This window comes from Lagenorhynchus albirostris, chromosome 3 (genome assembly GCF_949774975.1).
Source record: "Lagenorhynchus albirostris chromosome 3, mLagAlb1.1, whole genome shotgun sequence".
In the NCBI taxonomy this organism is placed as follows: domain Eukaryota; kingdom Metazoa; phylum Chordata; class Mammalia; order Artiodactyla; family Delphinidae; genus Lagenorhynchus; species Lagenorhynchus albirostris.
The window spans coordinates 160,337,312-160,359,701 of NC_083097.1; the positions used below are offsets into that span (position 1 = coordinate 160,337,312).

Genomic DNA, 22,390 nt, shown 5'->3' on the forward strand with positions numbered 1-22,390 from the left:
CCTGGTCAAGGAGCTAAGATCCCACAAGCAAAAAAAAAAACGAAAGAAAAGAAAAGAAAAAAAAAGAAATCACTCCCTGAACAGCAATTTGCTTTCAGTTCTTCTGATGAAGTCAGGAACAAAGTCTCCATGGGTACGCCTCTCTCTTTAACATCTCTCTCTTTCTCTTTTAGCTAAGAGAGAGCAGCCTCTGGCTCAGTCTCTTATGGACCACAGCATTTCATAGGATTTCATAACCTTGTTTTAAGTCCATTTCATGGTTACCTACTTTCACATAAGGCAAAGGATATTGGCTTTCTATTTAAAATAGGAATACAAATTTCCTTTTAAAATAAATATATGTTTTTAAAAAGTAAAGTTCTTTTTAAAAAGTGGATTGAAAATATAGATTAAGTAAATAAGTCATCAATGTAACCAATTCCTATATTAAATTGTTTCTGTTGAAATAGTCAGTGTAGTTTCTGTTTTCCTAACCAATCAAGATGAACAAGGCCAAAAAACAATTTTTTTAAAAATTATTAAACAAAGTCCTAGGACAGGGCATGGCACACAGAAGATGATCAATTGATATTTGACGAATGAATCAATGAAAGGATTTGTGGGGTTTTTTGGCTGCGTTTTGGGTCTTCATTGCTGCGCGTGGGCTCTCTCTAGTTGCAGCGAGCGGGGGTTACTCTTAGTTGCGGTGGGCAGGCTTCTCATTGCAGTGGCCTCTCTTGTTGCAGAGCATGGGCTCCAGTAGTTGTGGCCATGGGCTCAGTAGTTGTGGCTCGCAGGCTCCAGAGCACAGGCTCAGTAGTTGTGGCGCACGGGCTTAGTTGCTCCAAGGCATGTGGGATCTTCCTGCACCAGGGCTTGAACCCGTGTCCCCTGCATTGCAGGCGTATTCTTAACCACTGCGCCACCAGGGAAGCCCAATGAATGGATTGTTGTGTGGAGAATATCCTGTGGACTCCTACTGGGAAGTCAATTTCCCTTAACCTATGTTGGCCATGAGCAAAGTCCCTGCACCCTCTGTTCTGGAGCACAGTCTTTGCCCAGCCAACAGTGTCTCACTGCATATTTTATGGAGTCAACCAATCATACCCTTTCCAAGGCATTGTTCTCAAAACTGATAAACCTCAAAGAAAACTGATAAGTCGTGAAAGAAGAGAATTCCACCTCTGGGTTTGGTTAGTTCGTTCATTCAGCCAAACATTTATTGAGTAGCTACCACATGCCAGCCTGGTGCTGGAGACACAGCCATGAGTGAGACACAGCTGCTGCCTTCTGGGAGCTCTCAGTTTGATAAAATGGAGCAAAATGTTTAACACCTTTGTTTTGCTCAGCCATTTCTCTCATCCCTGAATCAGAATTTGAGTCACAGTGAGCTTATTGATGCTTCATGTCCTGGCTTACATGTCACCTCCTCCAGGAAGCCTTCGGTGACTCCATTTCTAAGCTGAGCAAGAACCACATTTGGGGGCTTCCCTGGTGGCGCAGTGGTTAAGAATCTGCCTGCCAATGCAGGGGACACGGGTTTGAGCCCTGGTCTGGGAAGATCCCACATGCCACGGAGCAACTAAGCCTGTGTGCTACAACTACTGAGCCTGTGCTCTAGACCCCACGTGCCACAACTACTGAAGCCTGTGCACCTAGAGCCCATGCTCCACAACAACAGAAGCCACTGCAATGAGAAGCCCGTGCACCGCCACGAAGAGTAGCCCCTGCTTGCCACGGCTAGAGAAAGCCCGCGTACAGCAACGAAGACCCAATGCAGCCATAGATAAATAAATACAATTTTTTTAAAAACCCACCACATGTGATCACCCATTGCTGCCTTTGCTTCCCCTCTATATGCATGTACTTAATTTCTAAAAGGCAGAATCTCTCTCTCACTCTTCTCCATGCCTCCTGTCACCTCCAGAGCCTAACCCTAGGCGTGAAGAGTGCTATCTTTGGAGTCAGATCTTTCTGGATATAACTTCTGGCTCTCCCTTATACAGGTTATGTGGCCTTAGACCTGTCCCTCAACCTTTCTGAGCCTTAGTTTGCTCCTCTGGAAATGGGGATAATCATAGGGTTGTTGTAAGATTTCAATGAGATAATGCTTATAAATGCTTTTTACGTAGCAAATATTTAACAAATTCTAGCCCTTTATGGCCATTGCTATCATTTCCTCGTCTGTAAAATGGGAGCATATCTGTCTCACCCCCCCATCATCACCCTAGCACTATGCCTGTTGCTGAGTGAACAGACATGGTACAGGGCAGTGTAGGGCAGCAGGTCTGTTATTATCAGACTGGGGGGGGGGCATTCTGCAAGAGCGAGGTCTGTTCTTGAAGATTACAGCATACATCATCCTGGATATTTCCCCATAGGTGTTGTGTTCCACTACCGAGCAGCCCAGGATCGCTACTCGCTGACCTTCGCTGAGGCCCAGGACGCCTGCCGTCTCAACTCAGCCACCATTGCAGCCCCGCGGCACCTGCAGGCTGCCTTCGAGGATGGCTTTGACAACTGTGATGCTGGGTGGCTCTCTGACCGCACTGTTCGGTGAGGGGGTACACAGGGTAGGGAGATGGAGAGCTAGCCCCTGGAGAAAGATGGTCCTTGGGGGCCCCAGGAGCACACATCTGAGAGGGACCCCCACCTTGTCTTGTCAGGTATCCTATCACCCAGTCCCGTCCTGGTTGCTATGGTGACCGTAGCAGCCTTCCAGGGGTGAGGAACTATGGGAGGCGAGACCCACGGGAACTCTACGATGTGTATTGCTTTGCCCGTGAGCTGGGGGGTAAGTCTGGGGCTGGCAGAACACCCCCTTCCCTGAGCCCCATTACCCTCCCTAACCCCCATCCTTCCCTAAGTCCTTCCTAGCTCTCCTAAGTTTCATCCCTCTCTAAACCTGCAGCCAAGATCTGAGCCCACCGGTTCCCTGAGCCTTCCTCCACTCCTTGAGCCCCTCTCCTCTGTGCCCCTTCCCTCTCTCTGAGCCTCTTCCCTCTCTGAAGCCTTGTCCCCTTCTCTGAGTCTCTCCCCCTTCCTGCCCCCCCTCCCTCTTCCTACTTCCCTCCTCACTGATCCCCCCTCATCAAGGCCCTCCCTCTCTCTGAAGCTCAACTCGTTAAGGGGCCTGAGTTACCTCACTTGAAAAGGAAAGTGAAGCCCCCTCTTAGCACTGCATGAGAGGTAACGACAGTGATGTTCTGGCGATGGGGGCACGCAGCTGCGGCTGCTGCAACCCAGATCTAGCCAGATCAGGGCTATTTGGGGTGGGACCCCCTTCCCGGGCTCCGTGGGAGGGTTCTTGGGGCCCTTCTGACCTTCTCCCGCGCCCTCCCGCAGGCGAGGTCTTCTACGTAGGTCTGGCCCGCCGCCTGACACTGGCCGGCGCGCGTGCCCAGTGCCGCCGCCAGGGCGCTGTGCTGGCCTCGGTAGGACAGCTGCACCTGGCCTGGCATGAGGGCCTGGACCAGTGCGACCCGGGCTGGCTGGCCGACGGCAGCGTGCGCTATCCGATCCAGACGCCGCGCCGGCGCTGCGGGGGCCCAGTCCCGGGCGTGCGCACCGTCTATAGCTTCGCCAACCGCACCCGCTTCCCGGCGCCGAGAGAGCGCTACGACGCCTACTGCTTCCGAGGTGCGCGTGAGGCCACGCCCTTTGAGTGTGCGTCCCCGGGTGGCCACGCCCCAAGGGCATGCACCTTGATACCGGCCGCGCCCCCGGGAGCTTGGCTTTCTAGTAGAGGTGGAGGCCAGGCAGGGGAGAGACACAAGAAAACTTGCTGCGCGGTGAGCCGCGCCCCCAGGGAAAGGTCGTACCCCTGAGACAAGCTTTCCGTAGGAGCCCCGCCTTAGAGGAGGACGAGCCCCAGAGAAGACCAAGCTCTGCGGGGAAGTCCTGTTTAGTGGGTGGGCTATGTCTCCTGAGATCTCTGAGAGACACGCCGCTGGATGGAGCAGTTCTCACCTGGAGCCTTGCCCATGAGCACCCACTGGGGAGGAAGTGATGCCTCAACTAACCATGACCCCTGAGCAAGGCCACACCCCCAGGGATGGGACCAGGGATGGCCTTCACCCTTGGGGTGGGGCCACACCCTCAGAAGCTGCAAACCTCAAGTCCAAGGAGCAGAGTCTTATGTGTAAGCTGGGGGCGGAAAAAGAATCTCTTCGTAGGAAGGCCATGCCCATTAGGCGCTTTCTCTTCCATGGGAGGAGCCACGGCCCAGGTCTGACCTGCCCCCTGAGAGCTGGCCACTGCTCAGCTTCACCCACCAGCCAAGCTGTCTCTTGACCCTTTACTGTGACCAGTTGATTCTGACCTTGACAGTGGACCCCAGCCTGAACAGTGAGGATGATAACTTTGCTCCTCTGTCTCTCAGTCAGGGGGGGATCCTAGAAACAACCCAGAGAGACAGAGGGGCTCAGAGAGACAGAGGTACATAGAAGATCTCTGCTGTAGCATGCTGGAATGTGGGTAGACTTCAGGCAGAACTTCCCAGCCAGCCCCTGGGCCTAACACAGCCTCTTCTGCTTTCTCCCACAGCTCATCACCCTTCATCACAACATGGAAACCCAGAGACCCCGTCGTCTGGGGATGAGGGGGAGATTCTGTCAGCAGAAGGGCCCCCCGCCCAAGAACTGGAGCCCAGCCTGGAGGAGGAGGAGGTAGTCACCCCAGACTTCCAGGAGCCTCTGGTGTCCAGTGGGGAAGAAGAGCCTCTGATCTTGGCAGAGAAGCAGGAGTCTCGAGAGACCCCCAGTCCTGCCACTGGGGGCCTCACACTAGCCTCAAGGCCTGCTCTGGAGGCTGAGGAGGTGTGGCTGAGCACGGTGTCCCCCGCCCCCGGCAACGTGGAGGCAGGCACTGCGGTGGGCAGGCACGCAGAGGCAACCCCAGCCAGCCCCATGCCCAGGAGGAGGGGGCGCTTTAAAGGGTTGAACGGGCGCCACTTCCAGCAACAGGAACCCCAGCGAGGGCTGAAGGGCGCGCTCCAGGCCAGCGTCCAGCCCCCCACCCCAGAGGTTGCTGGGAATTACGTGGAGCCTCCCCTGGCCACAGGAGCCACTGACGCCTTGGGGAGTGGCCAGAGCCAAAGCCCCTGGGCTGTGCTGACCAATGAGGTGGATGTGCCTGGAGCTGGTGAGTGGGGTCCAAGGGGGAGATGGGACCTGCCTGGGGATGCAAGGGGGATAGGGGAGGAGGCTCCGAATCACAGTTGGGTCCCCTGGCCTCACCAAGCCTCAGAAGACCCCTCTTCCTCAGGCCTGGAGCCAAGGAGACGATCAGCAGAAGAAGCTGCTGAGAGATAATTATAATTACTGTTGGTATTGTTTCAGGTTCCCCTGGTGGCAGGAGCCCCCCAGAGCCCTGGCTGTGGCCCCCAACCATGGTCCCACCTATCACCCTTGGCCTGGAACTAGAGGAAGCCAAGGGCCCCAGTGTGAGGCCTGCCACCCCCGACCTGCCCTGGTCCTCCTCGGAGGCCACTGCCTTGGCTCCCGACCCCTTGAAGGGCCCCAGCACTGCCCGCTGGGAGGCTTCTCCCACAGTCATTTCTCCAGACCTCCCTGTCATGGCCATGCTTCGTGGCCACAAACTGTGGCTCCTGTCACACCCTACACCCCTCCTCACCGATGCCAGTGAGGTAAAGGGGTATAGTGAAGCCATGGCCACTGCCCCACCCTCCCCTGCCTCAGAGATCGAGGCCAGCCCCCAGGATCCCATCCATCCAGAAGTGTATTCCCTGCCCTCCTCCTCGGGCCTGATGGGACAAGGTGGAGAGGCCACATCCCTGACACTCAGCAGCCCTGGAGAAGGAAGTCCTACGGCTCCTTTGCGGGCAGCTACAGACACACAAGCTGGAGCGGGTCCTAACTATTTCAGAGCAGACTTCGGAAAAACTGGGGGGACCAGCCCTACTGGGCTCAGCAAAGCTGAGCCCCCCAGATCCAACCCACAGGCTTCTGTGGATGGGAATGTGGTGGCAGCCGTCACTCCCACTGAGACGGCCCCTGAGCCCATGGGAGCCAGAGGCGTCTTGGGGTCTGAGTCTGCGGTCTTCAACACAGCAGAGACCCCCACTTCCAGCTTGCAGGCCAACATGGATGAGGCACAGGGCATGTGGCTGTCACTGCACAGTGAAGGGCTAGACCCCCATTCCCCATCTGCACCCTTGGGGGTCCCTAGGGTCTCCTTGATGCTCAAGGTCACCCCGCGTTCGGAGCCTTCGGCTGCTACAGATGGAGGAGCCACAGTGGCTCCCATGAATTCCATGGCCACACTAGACACCCGTGGTGCCGGTGGGAATTGGGAACCTGGATCCCACGTGGTTGAGGGAGCTGAAAGCCCCACCTTGAACCCTCAAATGGCTGTGGATACAAGTGTGGTGATGTCCCTCATGTCCCTGGACCTGGGGGACAAGGTTGGGGTCCTGGCCATGTCCACAATGGCCTCCTCAAACTCCCAACCCCATCCAGAGCCGGAGGGCCAGATGGTGACCCAGGGCACCCTGAGAGGCTTGGAGCCTCCACGTGAGGGCAGCCCCTCAGGGGAGCCCGCTCTTCCTCCTTGGACACCGACGGCAGCCAGCAAGGACAAGCCCATTTCAGTTTCCTCGGGGGAGCCTATAGTGCCGTGGGACTCCCCCAGCACCCTGCTGCCTGCCTCCCTGGGCCCAGAGGAGTTTGAGCTGGAGGTCCTGGCGGGGAGCCCGGGTGTGGAGAGCTTCTGGGCGGAGGCAGCAAGTGGAGAGGAGCCAGCCCTGCCAGGAACCCCTGCAAACGGGAGTGCAGAGGAGGGTGAGTTGGAAGCTCGCGGTCTCATCCAGGTCACTGTGTTTGTGCTCAGGGACCAGGGGCTGGGGTAGGCCAGAGCTGGGAGGAAGGATTGCCCTTGGGTGCCTGGGAAGGTTTCTAGCAGGGGATGATGTTGAAGGCGGGAGGTCATTAGGCAGAGTTGAATTACAGAAAGCGTATTCCTGGCAGAGGCACTAGCCTGGGCAAAGGCCAGGAGGTGAAGCTGCGTTTGATGTGTTTTATGCACAGCGAGCAATGAGGCCATGACGAGGTGTTGGGCAGAGTTTGGTTTTGGGGACGAGTACAGTCAGCAAATCATGTTCATGACCACTCTCAGCTGACAGTGTTGTGTGACGCCGGGGTCCTGCTTTCAGCGATGCCTCAGTCTGAGGAAGACAGAGCTGGTTACAGGCACCCCCCCTGGGGTGGGGCCGGAGGGAGGAGGCGTGGCAGGGAGGCCTTCCTGGACAAGTGTTGAACCGCAGCTGGAATTCAGTGGTGCGAAACGTGGGGGGCCTCAAGCCACAGATAAAGTGGGTGCTGGGAAGGGGTGGGAGTGGTGGGCATCACCCCCATTTAGTAGACAGCAAACTGAGGCTCAGGGAGGTATGTCACTACCCGCTAGTCAGTGGTCAAACCTCAACTGGCACCCAAATCCACATGTGCCTTGGTTGCTCTATGCCCAGCGGAGTCCAGAGAAAGCCATCACCCTGTTCTCCTGGGGCCAGGTCTGCCCGTTATGGGCAGCCTGCAAATTCCAGCCCTTTAGTTTTTAGGTCCTGCCATATTGAGCTATTCTCTCGGTCAAGTGAGCGTTAAAAAAAAAACAAAAAACAAAGAAGAAGAAGAAGCTAATTAAAAGGCACACTTTTTCCGAGTTGCAAAACACTCTTATTAACACGGTTGGTTTTACAATCAATCAATAACACTTGCTCCTTTTTTTGAAGGCAGAGTGTCGTGGTGATGGAAACAGCGGATGCAGGGTTTTATCACCCACCCTGTCATCTCTGGGTTGTGTCTGGGGCTGCATCTTCTTTTCTTAGATGGCCAGGAGGCAGGTGGACCCTGGGCAGGGGCACTTGCATCAATAAAGGCTTATGTTTATTGGTGACTGCCTTTGTGCTTGGGTTGGTCTGAGCACTTTACTGGAATCACCTTGGTTAATCTTTTTAATGTCCTTGAGGAACAAGTTCTAGTACGATCCTAACTTTACAGATGGGGATACTGAGGCACAGGGAAGTCAAGTGACTTGTGCAGAGTCATGCAGCTGGGGAGTGTCGAGGATAATGTTTGAATCCAGGCTGTCTGACGACAGTCTCTGTCTCAATCACTGGGCTCTAAGATGTTTATTTCCTTGACATAAAACAAAATAAAACGCCCTGAGGTCTTGGGGAGGTGGTAAGCTTGCCCAAGGCCAAAGGAACTAGAGAAGGAATGGTCAGGTGGGAGGGAAACCACGAAGAAGTGTGCTAAGGAAAGTGTGTTGAGAGGAGCCCCCAGGGCCACGGCTGGATCTGTCTTGGACTTTGTTGGTTTTTCTGCTCCAGACTCAAGCCATGGGCAGCCGGGGTGGAGGGAGGCAGCCAGTGCTGGGGGAGACCTGGGCGCCTACTCACCTACTGCTTGCAGCAGAAATGCTAATGAAGCCAAAAATAAATGCAGCACCAGCAAGCGACTGAGTCACCGCCAGTACGTGGGCAGGTGTCAGCAGCTCGGGGCACCTGGTGGGGCTTACACGTCCTGGCGCCTGGCAGCCCCACGCATGTGCCCGCACGTGCCAGGGTGGCACCAGGCACAGAAATAGCCACAGGCCTCTCTGGCCATCCGTGGTGGTACACGCCACTGCCCCAGGGACCGGCTTCAGTCACTGCGGGCAGGCCAGCAGCTACCTTTATGCAGTTAGCAAGCAACTGTTGAGTGCTTGCTGTATTCCAGGCACCATGTTGAGACCGAGTCCCTTGTCCTCTGGCAGCTGACATTCTAGAACAATGCTCTAGAACTTTCCCAGTGATGGAAATGTTCTCGAGCTACGCAGTCTAATACAATAGCAACAAGCCATTGGTGGCTACTGAGCCCTTGAAATGTGGCTAGTGTGACTGAGGAACTGCGTTTTAACTTTTATTCCATTTTAATTAATTTAAACTTAAATAGCTGTGCGTGGCTGCCATGTGGAACATCACCGCTCTGGGGGGAGGCATGGATAAGAAATGATGGTCCTAATAAATTATATTGGAGGTTAGAAAGTAATAAAGACAAAAGAGAAAAGTAAAGCAAGGGATGAGGGATGCCAGTGGGTGGGTTTTGGTTTTGGAAGGGGGGTTAGGATGAATTTTAGCAAGCCTGAAGGAGGTGAGAGAGGAGCCATGCAGAGATCTAGGGGAAAAGCAGTTCAGGCAGACGGAATAGCTTGTGCAAAGGCCCTGAGGCAGGACCATATTTGGTGTGTAGGAGGAACAGCAGGGTCAGTGTGGCTGGAGCGGAGTAAGTGAAGGAGGGAGAGGAGGATCAGGCAGGGAGATATTGGGGAAGATTGCACTGGGCCCTGTGGGCTGAGGTAAGGATTTTGGCTTTTCCTATGAGGGCAATGGGGAGCCATGGAGGAGTCTAGGCAGAGGAAGGACATGACCTGACTCAGGTTTACATGGCCTCCCTCTGGCAGCTGTGGGGAGAACAACCTGTTAAGGGTGAAGGCGGAGTCCAGAAGATCAGGGAGGAGGTGACTTCTTGTCATCGTCTCAGTTTCTTGTGGGCCTCCAGACCAGGACAAAACAGAAACAAATTCTACGTTATAGGGCCTGGAGAGAGGGCCTTAAACGGCTTCCAGATCCCCGTAGGCCAGTCTTGGCTCTTGTACTGTCCTGCTGAGCGGCTTTGAGCTAGACCCTGCCCTCCTCTGGGTCTCATTTCTGGTATCTTGCAGTGGAAGACTTGACACTGTCCTGACAAGGGATAGGGGTCATCTGGGGTACATGGGGGTTCTTGCTCTGCCCCTCCAAGACTCCAGGGTGGTCCAGAGACCACTCACCAGGGCCTCTGAGGCCCTGAGATGGAGAGGGGTGACCCTCCTGCCTCCAGAGAAACCCAGCTGAGGAAGGAGAGAGGTGGACAGGGCCTCACATTCAACTCCCCCTGGATGCCCTGTCCGTGTTAAGCAATGTTGAGACCCCTCAAGAGGCCCCAGGCTGATATACAGAGAGCCAGTCATGGCATTATGGTCAGGACTGGGAGAGCAGGATGAGCTACTTTTTTTTTTTTTTTTTTGCGGTGCGCGGGCCTCTCACTGTTGTGGCCTCTCCCGTTGCGGAGCACAGGCTCCGGACGCGCAGGCTCAGCAGCCATGGCTCACGGGCCCAGTCGCTCCACAGCATGTGGGATCTTCCCGGTCCAGGGCACGAACCCGTGTCCCCTGCATCGGCAGGCGGACTCTCAACCACTGCGCCACCACGGAAGCCCAGGATGAGCTATTTTTATTTTCATTTTGTAAATGAGGCAACTGAAATTCACAGAAGTAATTTGCCCAGCGTTCCCTAGGGAGTGGCAGAGGCAGGAATTGAACCAGCCTCTCTGACTGCACAGCCTATGGTTATTACTGCTATAATCCACCACTTCTCCACACTGTAACCACTGAGGTTGCATCAGAAGAGGTTGAGCCACAAGGACGAAGGAAGTGATGGTTCCCACTGGTCCCAGTGCCATTCATACCCCATCTAGAACCTATGTCCACTTCTTTGCTACAAAGTATGAGAAGCACAATGACCAGTTGGGTATTTCTAGAAAAATGGGGATAAGTCAAGGAGGGCACTTAAACCATGTTCTATGAGAAGACTTCCTAAGAGAAGCTGCAGGAATCCCATTCTAGTTCAGTCCAAGGAAGGACTTTGCCATAGCCAGGGCATCCCACAGGTGCTTTGGCCAGTTCCTGGAAAGAGTAAGCTCATCACAGGGACATGTGAGAGGAAGTTGGCAATCAATTATTGGGAAGTTATAGAGGGGACTCCACAGAGAGGGGTGGAACGAGAGGGCCTTTAGGGGTCTGAGGTCTGGATTCCCTGGGAGGCAGACTTGGTGGTCTGACTCCTTCCCGTACTCCTGTCCATCCTGCAGTTCCCTCGGATCCCTGTGAGAACAACCCTTGCCTGCATGGGGGCACGTGTAAAGCCAATGGCACCATGTATGGCTGTAGCTGTGACCAGGGCTTTGCTGGAGAGAACTGTGAGATCGGTGAGTACGCCAGACTCAGGATCTGAACACAGACTTGTCTGACTCAGAGCCCTGGGGTCTATCCCAGCAGCCATCCCCATGAGGATCAGGGATCACAAAATGCTGGCTTCAGATGCTCCCTTCCCCTCCCTCACTCCTTGGTTCCAGTAAATCAGCCTCAGCAACAACCATCTGAGGTTTTATCCTCAGGGCTGAGGCTCTGGTGTGCTGCCTCCCATTACTACCGGGCAGGGGTGGGGAAGGGGAAGACAAAAGGATGGTAAGGCTCATACTCCCACCAGCAAAGGGCCCCAGAGGATGGCCTACCCTCTCCTGGGTAGGCAGGGGTATAGGCACCACCACCAGAACTGTTGGAAGCTAGCTCCAAAGCCCAACACAAGACATATGAAAAATTATGAAATTATAACAATAATTATAAATGATATAATTTCTTGAGCTCTTCCATTGACTCTACTCACAACCACTGCTGTGGAGGTGCTATTGTTATCACCACTTTGCAAAAAAAAAGAAACTGAGTCTCAGAGAGGGCAAGTGACTTGCCTGGCATCGTACATGCTTCAGGCACTATCTACACAGGGATTGGGAGAAGAGGTGCTCAACTGATTGCTCCCTGTACCTACAAACAACTTCGTGATTCTGTGCAAATCCTTATAAGTGCTCCACATTCTGAAGACCCTTCAGCTTCGACATTCTATGTGTCTGTTTGCCAGACCCACCTTCACTGTTCTGGAGTCAGGGGGAACGTCCTGCACACTCTGGCTTTCAGCCAGCCCAGTGGCATCTCCTCTCATTGATGCTAATTCACATCAGTTGTATGAGGTTCCACCCCCTTGACCTCCAGAGTCATTGGGCCATCAGTGCAGACCACCACTGTTGTACTCAGGTCTGGGATAGATGGTCGGGTCATGAACGCATCTTCTGCCTGGTTCTCCATGGGGACTGGGAGCCACAGGGAGGCTGACCTCTGACTCAGCCCCACCTTCCCCTCCAGATATAGATGACTGCCTCTCCAGCCCCTGTGAGAATGGAGGCACCTGCATCGACGAGGTCAACGCCTTCGTCTGCCTTTGCCTCCCCAGCTATGGGGGCAGCCTCTGTGAGAAAGGTGAGTCTCTGCCGAGACCCCAGAAACAGTTCCAGGAGCAGGGTTGGGTGCTGGACCACAAGCTTCCCACACATGGAGCTCCAGGTCTCTGCCTCTGGTTCCATGGCCGTGAGTCAGACAGGCAGGAGGCGAATAATTTTCTTGAGATAAAATTCACATAACATAGAATTAACCTTTTTAGAGTGTACAATTCAGTGGCATTCAGTACATTCACAATGTTGTACAACCACCACCTCTAGCTAGTTCCAAGACATTTTCATCATCCCCAAAGGAAATCCTGTCCCCATTAGCCATCACTCCCCATTCCTCCCCTCCAGCCCCTGGCAACCACTAATCTACTTTCTGTCTCTATGGATTTGCCTGTTTTATATGTTTCATATAAATGTAGTCATACGCTCTGTGTCTTTTTGTATCTGCCTTCTTTCACTCAGCATGATGTTTTTCAGGATTCATCCACATTGTAGGACGTGTCAGTGCTTCATTCCTTTTTATGGCTGAATCGTATTCCATTGGATGGTCCACATTTTGTTTATCCGTTCATCACTTGATGGACCTTTGAGTTGTCTCCCCCTTGTGGCTAATGTGAATAGTGCGGCTATGAATGTTCATGTACACGTTTTTGTTTCAATACCTGTTTTCCATTCTTTTTGATTTTCCCCCCATTCTTTTTGGTGTACCCAGGAGTAGAACGGCTGGGTCATATGGTAATTCTGTGTTTAACTTTTTGAGAAGCTGCCAGACTGTTTTCTACAGGGGCTACACCATTTTACATTCCCCCCAGCAATGCAAGATGGTTCCAATTTCTCCATATCCTTGCCAGCGCTTATTATTTTCCTTTTAAAAAAATTATAGCCATCCTAGTGTGTATGAGGTGGTATCCCATTGTGATTCTGATTTGTTTTTCCTAATGATTCACGTTGTTGACCATCTTTTCATGTGCTTGTAGGCCATTTGTATATCTTTTTGGGAGAAATGTCTATTTGAGTTTTTTCCCAGGAGGGAAATTTTAGGCCTTCCTGAGACTATTTCCTGAGGTCCCAGGATGTGGCCGGATCAGAGAATGAGACATTAGAGTTGGGATAAGAGGGAATGGGTGTAATGGTCTTCCAGTTGAATCTCTTCCTGCAACAGAGAAAAGAAGTGAATATGGGAGGAGGGAGGTGAGAAGGTGGGGGGACAGAGTGGGGGCTGGGGGATGGGCCCAGGGAGAGGGTTGATTTAGCCCCACAGTGACCTTGGATTGGGCCCTCTCTCTGGTGGGCTGGTGTGCTCACGGCTGGCAAGGCAGGCCTCGGCTTGAGGCCAGCCCCCTTCATGCTCCCTTTCCACCTCCCAGACACAGAGGGCTGTGACCATGGCTGGCACAAGTTTCAGGGCCACTGCTACCGCTACTTCGCCCATCGGCGGGCATGGGAGGATGCCGAGAGGGACTGCCGCCGTCGAGCCGGCCACCTGACCAGCATCCACTCATCCGAAGAACACGGCTTCATTAACAGTAGGGACTCTGGGACGGGCAGGGGTGGCCTTTACAGTCCCTTTGTCAGGGGATCCCCCCCGGGTCCTGAAGACGCTACCTTTCTGAAGCTATGTTCATTAACGCAAGCCCTGACCACTTATTAATTCAAGTGTCTATTTATTCCCTTGTCAGTTCATTCATTCACTTCATTCATTCTCTGACTATTTACTGAGCACCTGCTATGTGCCAGGCACTGTTCCAGGCACAGAGACACACATTGTCCTGTCCTTAGGGAGTGACGTTCTTGAAGAGGATATAGTCAAACAAGTAAATATCTAATTAAATAAGTCTATCCTAAAATTTAGCTGGTTCTCAGGGCACTGATGACAGTTAAAACAGGGCCAGGGGACAGAGGGTGATGGAGAAGCATCTGTGGTGCGGGGGATGAAATGAGGGAGGAGCAGAGATTTAGAGAAAGAGGGGTGTCCCATAAATTAAATCCGGCATTTATTGATTTACTCATTATTCCTTCTACCCTTTTTCATCCATTTATTTATTCACATTTTCCCCATCCCATCCCCTGTTAATTCTTTAATTTGTTCATTCCCTGGTTCACTGGCTTTTTTCCTCTATGTAATCAAACACACATGCATCCAGCTGCTTCCTCCTCAGTGACTGATTGGCTCATTTAGATTCACCTGCCTGCCCTGTCAGCCTTGCTCGCTGGCTCTCTTAGCCCCTGCTCTCTCATTTCTGCAAAGATCTGACTTGTTTTTATCGTTTTCTCTGGCCTTTTGTTTAAGCCACAAATTGTGACAAGGCCAGGAACCTAATTCCAGCCCTTTCCATGCCCCAACCCCACTCCCCAAGTATGAGGCCAGCCAGAGCCTCAGCCTGCTAGGAAATGGGGGGATGTGGCCTCCAGCCCATGCCCCCCAGGCTGGCAGAGGGGCTGGGGTCCTCCCCTCCAGCTCAAACCCCAAACTGGGGGAGGGGCTCTGGGTACCCCCCCTCCATTCTCATCTTCATCCACTTCCCCTTCCAGCCCACCTTCAGGCTGGGGAGGGGGCTGAGTCTCCCCTCCCACAACCCCCACCTGGCCTCCAGCCAGCAACCTAGGCTGGGGGAGGTGCAAGTACCCAGCCCTCACGACACCCCACACCCCACAGGTTTTGGGCGTGAAAACACGTGGATCGGCCTAAACGACAGGATCGTGGAGAGGGATTTCCAGTGGACGGACAACACGGGGCTGGTGAGTGGTGGCAGCCTGGGGGCCTGGGTCCCTGCAGTCAGACTGTTGACTTGGGCCCTGCCTAGAATGGAGAGTTCTGGGTAAGCTGCAATGACCCGGCCCTCTGGCTTCACTTTAGTAAATCTTATATTATATCTTTTTCACCACAATTAGAAAAGAAATCCACCTCCTCTCCTCTGCCATGAGAACTGGCCCCGGCCCACTCTCTGACTGCACTTGAACTGGATCAAGCAGCCCCAGCCCTCCTGGCCTCTGTTCTGTTCCTCAGACAGGACAAGCTCAGTCCTGCCTCAGGGCCTTTGCATTAGCTAGTCCCTCTGCTTAGAACTCTGTTCCCTGCCTGCGTTGTTCTTATCCTTGAGTCTTCCTTCAGCTCTCCTGTTGCCTCCTCAGGGAAGCTCTCCTGGACTTCCAGTCTGAGGTCACCTTTTTTTTCAACTATTTATCTAACAATGAGTGACCCATGTGGAAAACAGACTGTCAGGGAGTGAGCCGGGGCAGGAGGACCAGGGAAGAGGGCACCACAGCCTCGCAGCTAGAGGAGGGTTGACTTGGACTGTAGTGGCAGCCACCCTCAGGGCAGGCAGAACAGTGCTCATTGTAGAGATGGAAACACTGAGTCCCTAAGAGTTTGAGTGGTCTGGCCAGGGGAATCCCACAGTGCCAGAGCCTGGGACAGGCTGCCTGTCCCCTGAGCACCCCCTGCTCCCCATTCTTACAGCAATATGAGAACTGGAGGGAGAACCAGCCCGACAATTTCTTCGCGGGTGGGGAGGACTGTGTGGTGATGGTGTCACATGAGAGTGGGCACTGGAATGATGTCCCCTGCAACTACAACCTCCCCTATGTCTGTAAGAAGGGCACAGGTATGCTGCTACTCTCCCTCCCACCCCTTCTCCCCCAACCTTCCCTCCTGCCTGTCACTGGTTCCTTGTTTTATTTAAGTTTGTAAATGTAGGAGTCAGTCCAGCCCAGTTTTCACTCTTTAGAACTATGTGAGGGTACCCATTTTTCCCCCACCCTTGCCAACTCTGTGTTACCAAACTTTTTGTTCTTTGTTCATCTAAGTCCTGAAAAACAGTATCTCATTGTTATCATAGTTTGCACGTCTTCGAGGATGAGAATAACCAGCTCTTCATATGTTGATAAGCTGTTTATATGTATTTGATTTCCTGTGACCTACCAGTTCATTTCCTTTGCCTAATTTTCTATCGGTTCATTGGTCTTATTGATTTGTAAGAGCTCTTTACATATTAAGGAAACATATATATGTATAGGTATATTCTCAAGTCCACCTTTCTTATACTTTTCTTCATTCTTGCTTCTGTTTCTTTGCCAATTTTCATATCCTTTTTTCCATTCATTTGCTCAGATTATTCTTGCCTCCCATCTCCTTCATTCCCATCATGCACAAGAATTAGGGGGTGGGATGTGTCCAGGAGGTTCCTGCCCCTCAGCATCTCCTGGTTTGGGTGGAGGAGACATTCACTTCTAGCCTTTTGAGGTCACAGCTGGGCAAAAGGTGGGACCTGTTGAGGGTTCATCTCAACAAGAGATGAAACCAGTTCAGCCCCAGTCCCATCCACTTCTTTAACTGGAGGTTCCTCTGTCCCCAGTGCTGTGTGGTCCCCCTCCAGCAGTGGAGAACGCCTTGCCCATCGGTGCCCGCAAGGCCAAGTATAATGTCCACGCCACTGTACGCTACCAGTGCGACGAAGGATTTGCCCAGCACCATGTGGCCATCATCCGATGCCGGAGCAATGGCAAATGGGACCGGCCCCAAATCGTCTGCACCAAACGTAAGTGGCTTCCGCCAGACACCCCAACAAAAGTTTCCAGCTACTTGTAGTCTCCAATTAAGCATCTCATGACTACACACATTGATCTGGTTGAATGTCTGCCTGATAATATGGCCTTGCAGATAAGTGAGAACTTACTAGTTTGCCTGGTGTTCCCTCCATTTCCCCCTCCCCCGAGGAAGCCTGTTCCATCAGGCCACCCACCTCTCATCAGCTTTTGCCACGTCCCTGTCGTCCCTCACTTCCCCGCAGCCAGACGATCCCATCGGATGCGGCGACACCATCACCACCACCAACACCACCACCAGCATCACCACCACAAATCGCGCAAGGAGCGCAGAAAACACAAGAAACACCCAGCAGAGGACTGGGAGAAGGAAGAAGGGAACTTCTGCTGAAGAACCAGGCAAAAGAAAGCACAATCCCCTTCCCACACCTCCCCTGGAGCCTTCACCTGGGGAGGCAGAGCCCAGAGAGAAACAAGAGGGTCCGGAAGCCCCTGAGTCCCAAACCGCATCCCCCCATACATAACCATTTGTAAAAAGCTCCTCTCTCCTTTTTCTTACATATACAAGGTCCTCTTGGCAGGTGTAGCCATGTGTCTGAAACGTCAGTTCTAGTCAGGCTGAACTCTGGGCGCATCTCTCAGTGGAGGGAAGCATAATCGGCAAAGATTATTCTTTGCACTGGTTTAGTCTTTTGTTGGCAAGGCTGACTGCCAGTTGTGGAAATAAGGCTGTGATAAGGGTGCAAGAATGTGTGTTTGGATTCACACTAAGGAATTGCTTTTACCACCAGAGGTTCAGATTTAGTAAACTGTCGGATGTCCTAAATGCAGGCTGAAGCCTATAGTGAAGGTCACTGGCTTTGGGAGTGGAAAATTACATGGACGCACACGGCTTGAACTTGATGACAGCTCTTCCTTCACCTTGGACTTCAGCCTAAGTCAGTCCTTAGTCTTGGTGGATGAACTGAGTGTGGAATTCCTATGTATTGAATTTTAGGAATGTTTTTAGAACAGCATCCCTCCGTGCCCTCAGAGTTAGGGGTCAGAATAGTCAGAGGAATTTGTGGGCAATGAGGGGAAGCTGTATTGCTTGCCCTCTCAGGTCTAGTCCAGTGCTGAGATTTGGTGGTTCTGCATGTGTGGTGAATTTTATACACACACACACACACACACACACACACGCACACACACAGATGAGAGGATGTTTAGGGCTCTACGAACCCAGATTTCTTCCCCCTCCATCTCTCAGGGAGACAAAGAACCTCCTTCCTGGGCCAAGGAGGTGCCAAGTTTTCTAGCTCGTTGCCCATATCCATCCCTCAAGCAGACATTGGTAGTGCCCCTGCCATGGGTCCCACCCCTACCCCTACTCTATTCCTGTCTCCTCCATTCATCGCCTGGTGGACTGGAAATGCTTAAAACTTGAAGTAGTGACATCTACCTGCCGTCATGTAGAGAGATGTGCAGTGTTAAAACTGAAACACACACACACACACACACATTCTTCTCTTAGTTTTTTAATTTTTTAAGCAGTAAAGAACTCACCTTGCCTTCCTCCCCAGAATCTGAAACCTGTAAAAACTTGCCCCAAGCCGGAAGTCGGGATTCAGCTTCCTGATCTCTGGCAGGAAAGAGCCACAGCTTTTCCTCCGTGTCCTTTGTCCACTCTCAGCCTCTCTAGTCTGGGTAACATCTGTGGATTAGTGTTAAAAACCACAGTGGAGAATGGCCCTCTGCAGGAAAGAAAAATAAGCAAATATACAGTCCATCTAAGGGTTCAGTAGAGAAAGAAATGTGTTGGCTTAGCCTATATCCCTCCTGGGAAGTACTAATCATAATTGACAACTATGGAGTAGGTACCATGCTAAGGACTTACACTGCCTCCATGAATCTTCTCAACAGCCCAGTGACTTAGGAACCATCACTTTCCCATTTTACACAAGACAAAACTGAGGCTCAGATAAGAGAAAGGCACTGGCTTGCAAGACAGGAATAAGGATTCAGTCCTGCCTCTGGCTGACTCCTAACCCTGCTCTCTATTTTGGGGGGAAGGAATTGAAACATAATCATGCTCTAACACACAGGAAGATTTAGGAAAAGATTGAGAAGTGCAAACTAGACCTGCATCCTTGACCATGGTCTTTAGTGTCCCCTGCTATAGACATTATCTACTGTCCCATGTTACGGTTATTGTTGAGAAAACCCAGGGATATAGGTTTGCCTTCTAGGTTTGATAATTCCTCTTGGTTTAAGAAATATAAAAACAATAACACATCTTCAGTCATCCATGTCACAAAAGAATTTTCCTTTGTTTGGAGTGGGGGGCTCTGGGGATGCAACTTTTTTGGCGGTGTCTTGGTTTATGCTCCTTACCCTTGACCACCTCAGCCCCTCGCCCTGCCCCCACCCCAGCTCCGTGGTGGGAGGGGGCTCTGATATTTTCTAAGGTGGGTGGTTTGTCTCTTGGTCTTTCCCTTTGAGATGTGCGTGTGTGTTTGCGTGTGCCGCGTGTGTGGCATGCGTGTGAGTGTGTGTGCGCGTGAACAGCTTTGGATTCTGTTGGTTATGCTGTCAGCTGCCGTATTCCGTGGGTCTGTGGTATCTGACACTATGGACATTAATGTACTCCTTGGACATTTTAATAAAATTTTTTAACAGTTCAACCTGCCTCCTGACACCTTCCTTCATTCATTTACTCAACAAGGACTTACTGGGCAGCTGTTATATGCCGTGTACTGTGCTGGGTGCTGGGGAGATAGTGGTGGACAGAACAGATGTGACCCCTGGGAGGTGGTCAGGGGAGGCTTCTTAGAGGAGGTGAATGGAATCTAAAGGATGAATAGCATTAACTAGACAAAGAAGGGAAGAAAGGAAGAGAGTTTCAGGCAGAGGGAAGAGTAAAAGTGAAAATCTTCTTGCAGAAGGGAACATGGTTCATTTGAGAAACAGCAAAGAGTCCATAGCGGCTGGAGCGGAGTGACAGAGGTAGACAGTGGAGGGAGATGAGGTCAGAGAGGCAGAGGATGGATCACTCAGGGCAATATGGGCTGTAATGAGAAGTTTGGGTTTTATTCTAAAGCAATAGTGGCAACATAAACAAGGACAAAAGGTGAATGCCAAGCTTGGAAACAATTCTTCAAATCAGAGATAAAGGAATTTTGCCTTAATATATATAAAGAGCTCCTACAAATCAATACGAAAAACCCCAATAATCCAATAGCCAAATGGGCACAGGATATGAACAAAAAGCTCAAAGAAAAGGACAGATGGCTCTTAAACTACAACATATGCTCAACAAAATAATACACAATTTTCAGATCACCAAGATACACAAATAAGGACATATAAATAAAAGGGAATAAACGAATAAATCTCACAAGAGAGGGGCCTTGCATATTTCAATGATGACAATGTACCTGAACTGAGAATAATTTATGATTTACTCAACTTCCTGCATCTAAAGTCAAAGTGGAGGATAGTCAGCTTCATATAACAGGTGAATTGCAAGTGACAACCACAATGAGATATTATTTTTCACCTATCAGGTTGGCTAAGGTAACAAGTGATAACACATGATGCTACTGAGGACATATGGAAATAGGTAGGTACATCTGTTACTGATGGGCTATAAATTGGCCCCACCTCTAAGAAGAGTTGGAGATCACTAACAAAACGGCCGGCAAGTTTTGACTTCTTGATCAAACAATTCCTGCTATCATCCTCCAGTTATACTTGCACTTATGTGATGACCATGGTACTTATTACTAACAGCAAAATATGGGAAACAATGTAAATGTCCACCATTAGGAGACTGATTACAAAGATTATGGTGCATCCAAACAGGGACTACTTTGCCAAACTTCAAAAGAATGCTGGTTGGGCTTCCCTGGTGGCGCAGTGGTTGAGAGTCCGCCTGCCGATGCAGGGGACACGGGTTCGTGCCCTGGTCCGGGAGGATCCCACATGCCGTGGAGCGTCTGGGCCCGTGAGCCATGGCCGCTGAGCCTGCGCTCCGCAACGGGAGAGGCCACAACAATGAGAGGCCCGCGTAACGCAAAAAAAAAAAAAAAAAAAAAAAGAATGCTGTTGGGGGAAGGGGGCGGATTTTTACATGCTGAAGGAAACCAGTACCCAAATATATTGTTAAATAAGAGTTACTTCAAAAGTGTATATGAGGGTTTCCCTGGTGGCGCAGTGGTTGAGAATCCACCTGCCAATGCAGGAGACACGGGTTCGAGCCCTGGTCCGGGAAGATCTCGCATGCCACGGAGCAACTAAGCCTGTGCGCCACGACTACTGAGCCTGCGCTCTAGAGACCGCAAGCCACAACTACTGAAGCCCGTGCACCTAGAGCCCACGCTCCCCAACAAGAGAAGCCACCGCAATGAGAAGCCCGCGCACCGCAACAAGAGTAGCCCCCGCTCACCACAACTAGAGAAAAGCCCGAGCGCAGCAACGAAGACCCAATGCAGCCAAAAATAAATAAATAAATTTATAAAATAAAGTATATATGGCACACAAATGTTCATAGCAGCACTGTTCACAATAGCCAAAAGGTGGAATCAACCCAAATGGCCATTAACTGATAAAAGAATAAAGAAAATGTGATATATATATACATATATATGAACATTATTCAGCCATAAATATTATACTGAGTGAAAGAAGCTAGACACAAAAGGACACATACTGTAGGATTCCACTTATACAAAATGTCAAGATGAGGCAAATCCACAGAGATGGGAAGTAGATTAACAGTTTTCAGGGCATGGAGTGGGGAGGGAGGAATGGAGAGTGATTGCTTAATGAGTAGGAGATTTTCTTTGGGGTGATGAAAATGATAGGGGTGATGGTTGGACAACACTGGGAATGTACTAAATGCCACTAAATTGAAGACTTTAAAATGTTTACAATGGTGAATTTCATATTATGTGAAGTTTTACAACATAAAAAATATACGTTGCATATTTTCATTTGTGCAGAAGTGGGGGAAAACAATATATGCATGTTTGATTGAATGAATATAAAACATCTTTTGAAGGACATGTAAGAAATTTTAGTTGTCTCTGAGAAGTGCACTGGGTGCTGGAAGACAGGAGTGAGACATTTTTCTGAATAACTAGCTTCAGGAGTGGCTCTACCCTGGTTGCCATCCTTAGGTCTCCTCCAGGTGGACCCTCAAAGACCTGCAATCCAACAGTGCAGAGACCCAGCAGAAAGAGGGTTCCCTTGGTCCTATTGGTCCGTCAAAATCCCAGGCAGTCTCATTGGTCTGCCTGGGTCCATGTCCACCCCTGGACCAATTAGGGTTGCCCAGGAAGATGAACCACAGCAGTCATTGCCCAGTGGAGTCAGCCCCTCTGACTCACAGAATGAGAGGAGGGAAACTTACATACCCGAGGCAAAATCAGGATGCTGGAACCCATGGAAGGGAGAAAGGATGTCAGCAGGGAAAAGGTGGGATGAAAGAAATCTCATGCACTCATCTCCAGAAAAATGCCCCTACCATTCCTCTAGTCAAGGAAGCTAAGGCACAGCTGGAGCCCAAGGCAGTCTAACCAAGGGACTGGACCCTGGCTTCAGATGAGTGGTTGGAATCTCTAGGAGTTCTGTCCCATCTGATATTGAAGCATGAGCAGTTAACGAACACCCCACTTTTACAACCATATCAGACATTTACACTTTTTTCCTCTTCTGCCTTTCTTTGTATGCCCGAAACGAAACTTTCAATACTCCTCGGCCCACACTCTCCCTACCCCCACCTCCACACCCAC

The 22,390-nt window shown here is 51.3% G+C and overlaps 2 protein-coding genes across 3 annotated transcripts in view; one reads left to right on the forward strand and one right to left on the reverse strand.

Moving 5' to 3' along the window:
- The window catches only part of NR2C2AP (nuclear receptor 2C2 associated protein), a 17,040-nt gene extending 13,466 nt beyond the window's left edge, over nt 1-3,574 (reverse strand). The window contains exon 1 of one of the 2 annotated variants that reach the window (XM_060144865.1): nt 3,303-3,574. The gene's annotated coding sequence lies outside the window, so the exon portion shown is untranslated. Of the gene's footprint in view, nt 1-3,121; nt 3,267-3,302 lie in introns of those variants that run through there. The other variant, XM_060144866.1, reaches the window with a different exon arrangement.
- NCAN (neurocan) overlaps nt 1-17,007 on the forward strand; it is an 18,523-nt gene extending 1,516 nt beyond the window's left edge. Inside the window, exons 3-14 of the mRNA XM_060144854.1 lie at nt 2,361-2,535; nt 2,646-2,773; nt 3,325-3,618; nt 4,525-5,121; nt 5,319-6,779; nt 10,881-10,997; nt 11,989-12,102; nt 13,439-13,597; nt 14,728-14,810; nt 15,532-15,676; nt 16,427-16,609; nt 16,862-17,007. Coding sequence (XP_060000837.1) covers nt 2,361-2,535; nt 2,646-2,773; nt 3,325-3,618; nt 4,525-5,121; nt 5,319-6,779; nt 10,881-10,997; nt 11,989-12,102; nt 13,439-13,597; nt 14,728-14,810; nt 15,532-15,676; nt 16,427-16,609; nt 16,862-17,007 — 3,602 coding nt within the window. The remainder of the gene's footprint in view (nt 1-2,360; nt 2,536-2,645; nt 2,774-3,324; nt 3,619-4,524; nt 5,122-5,318; nt 6,780-10,880; nt 10,998-11,988; nt 12,103-13,438; nt 13,598-14,727; nt 14,811-15,531; nt 15,677-16,426; nt 16,610-16,861) is intronic.
- The last annotated feature ends 5,383 nt before the right edge of the window (nt 17,008-22,390 follow it).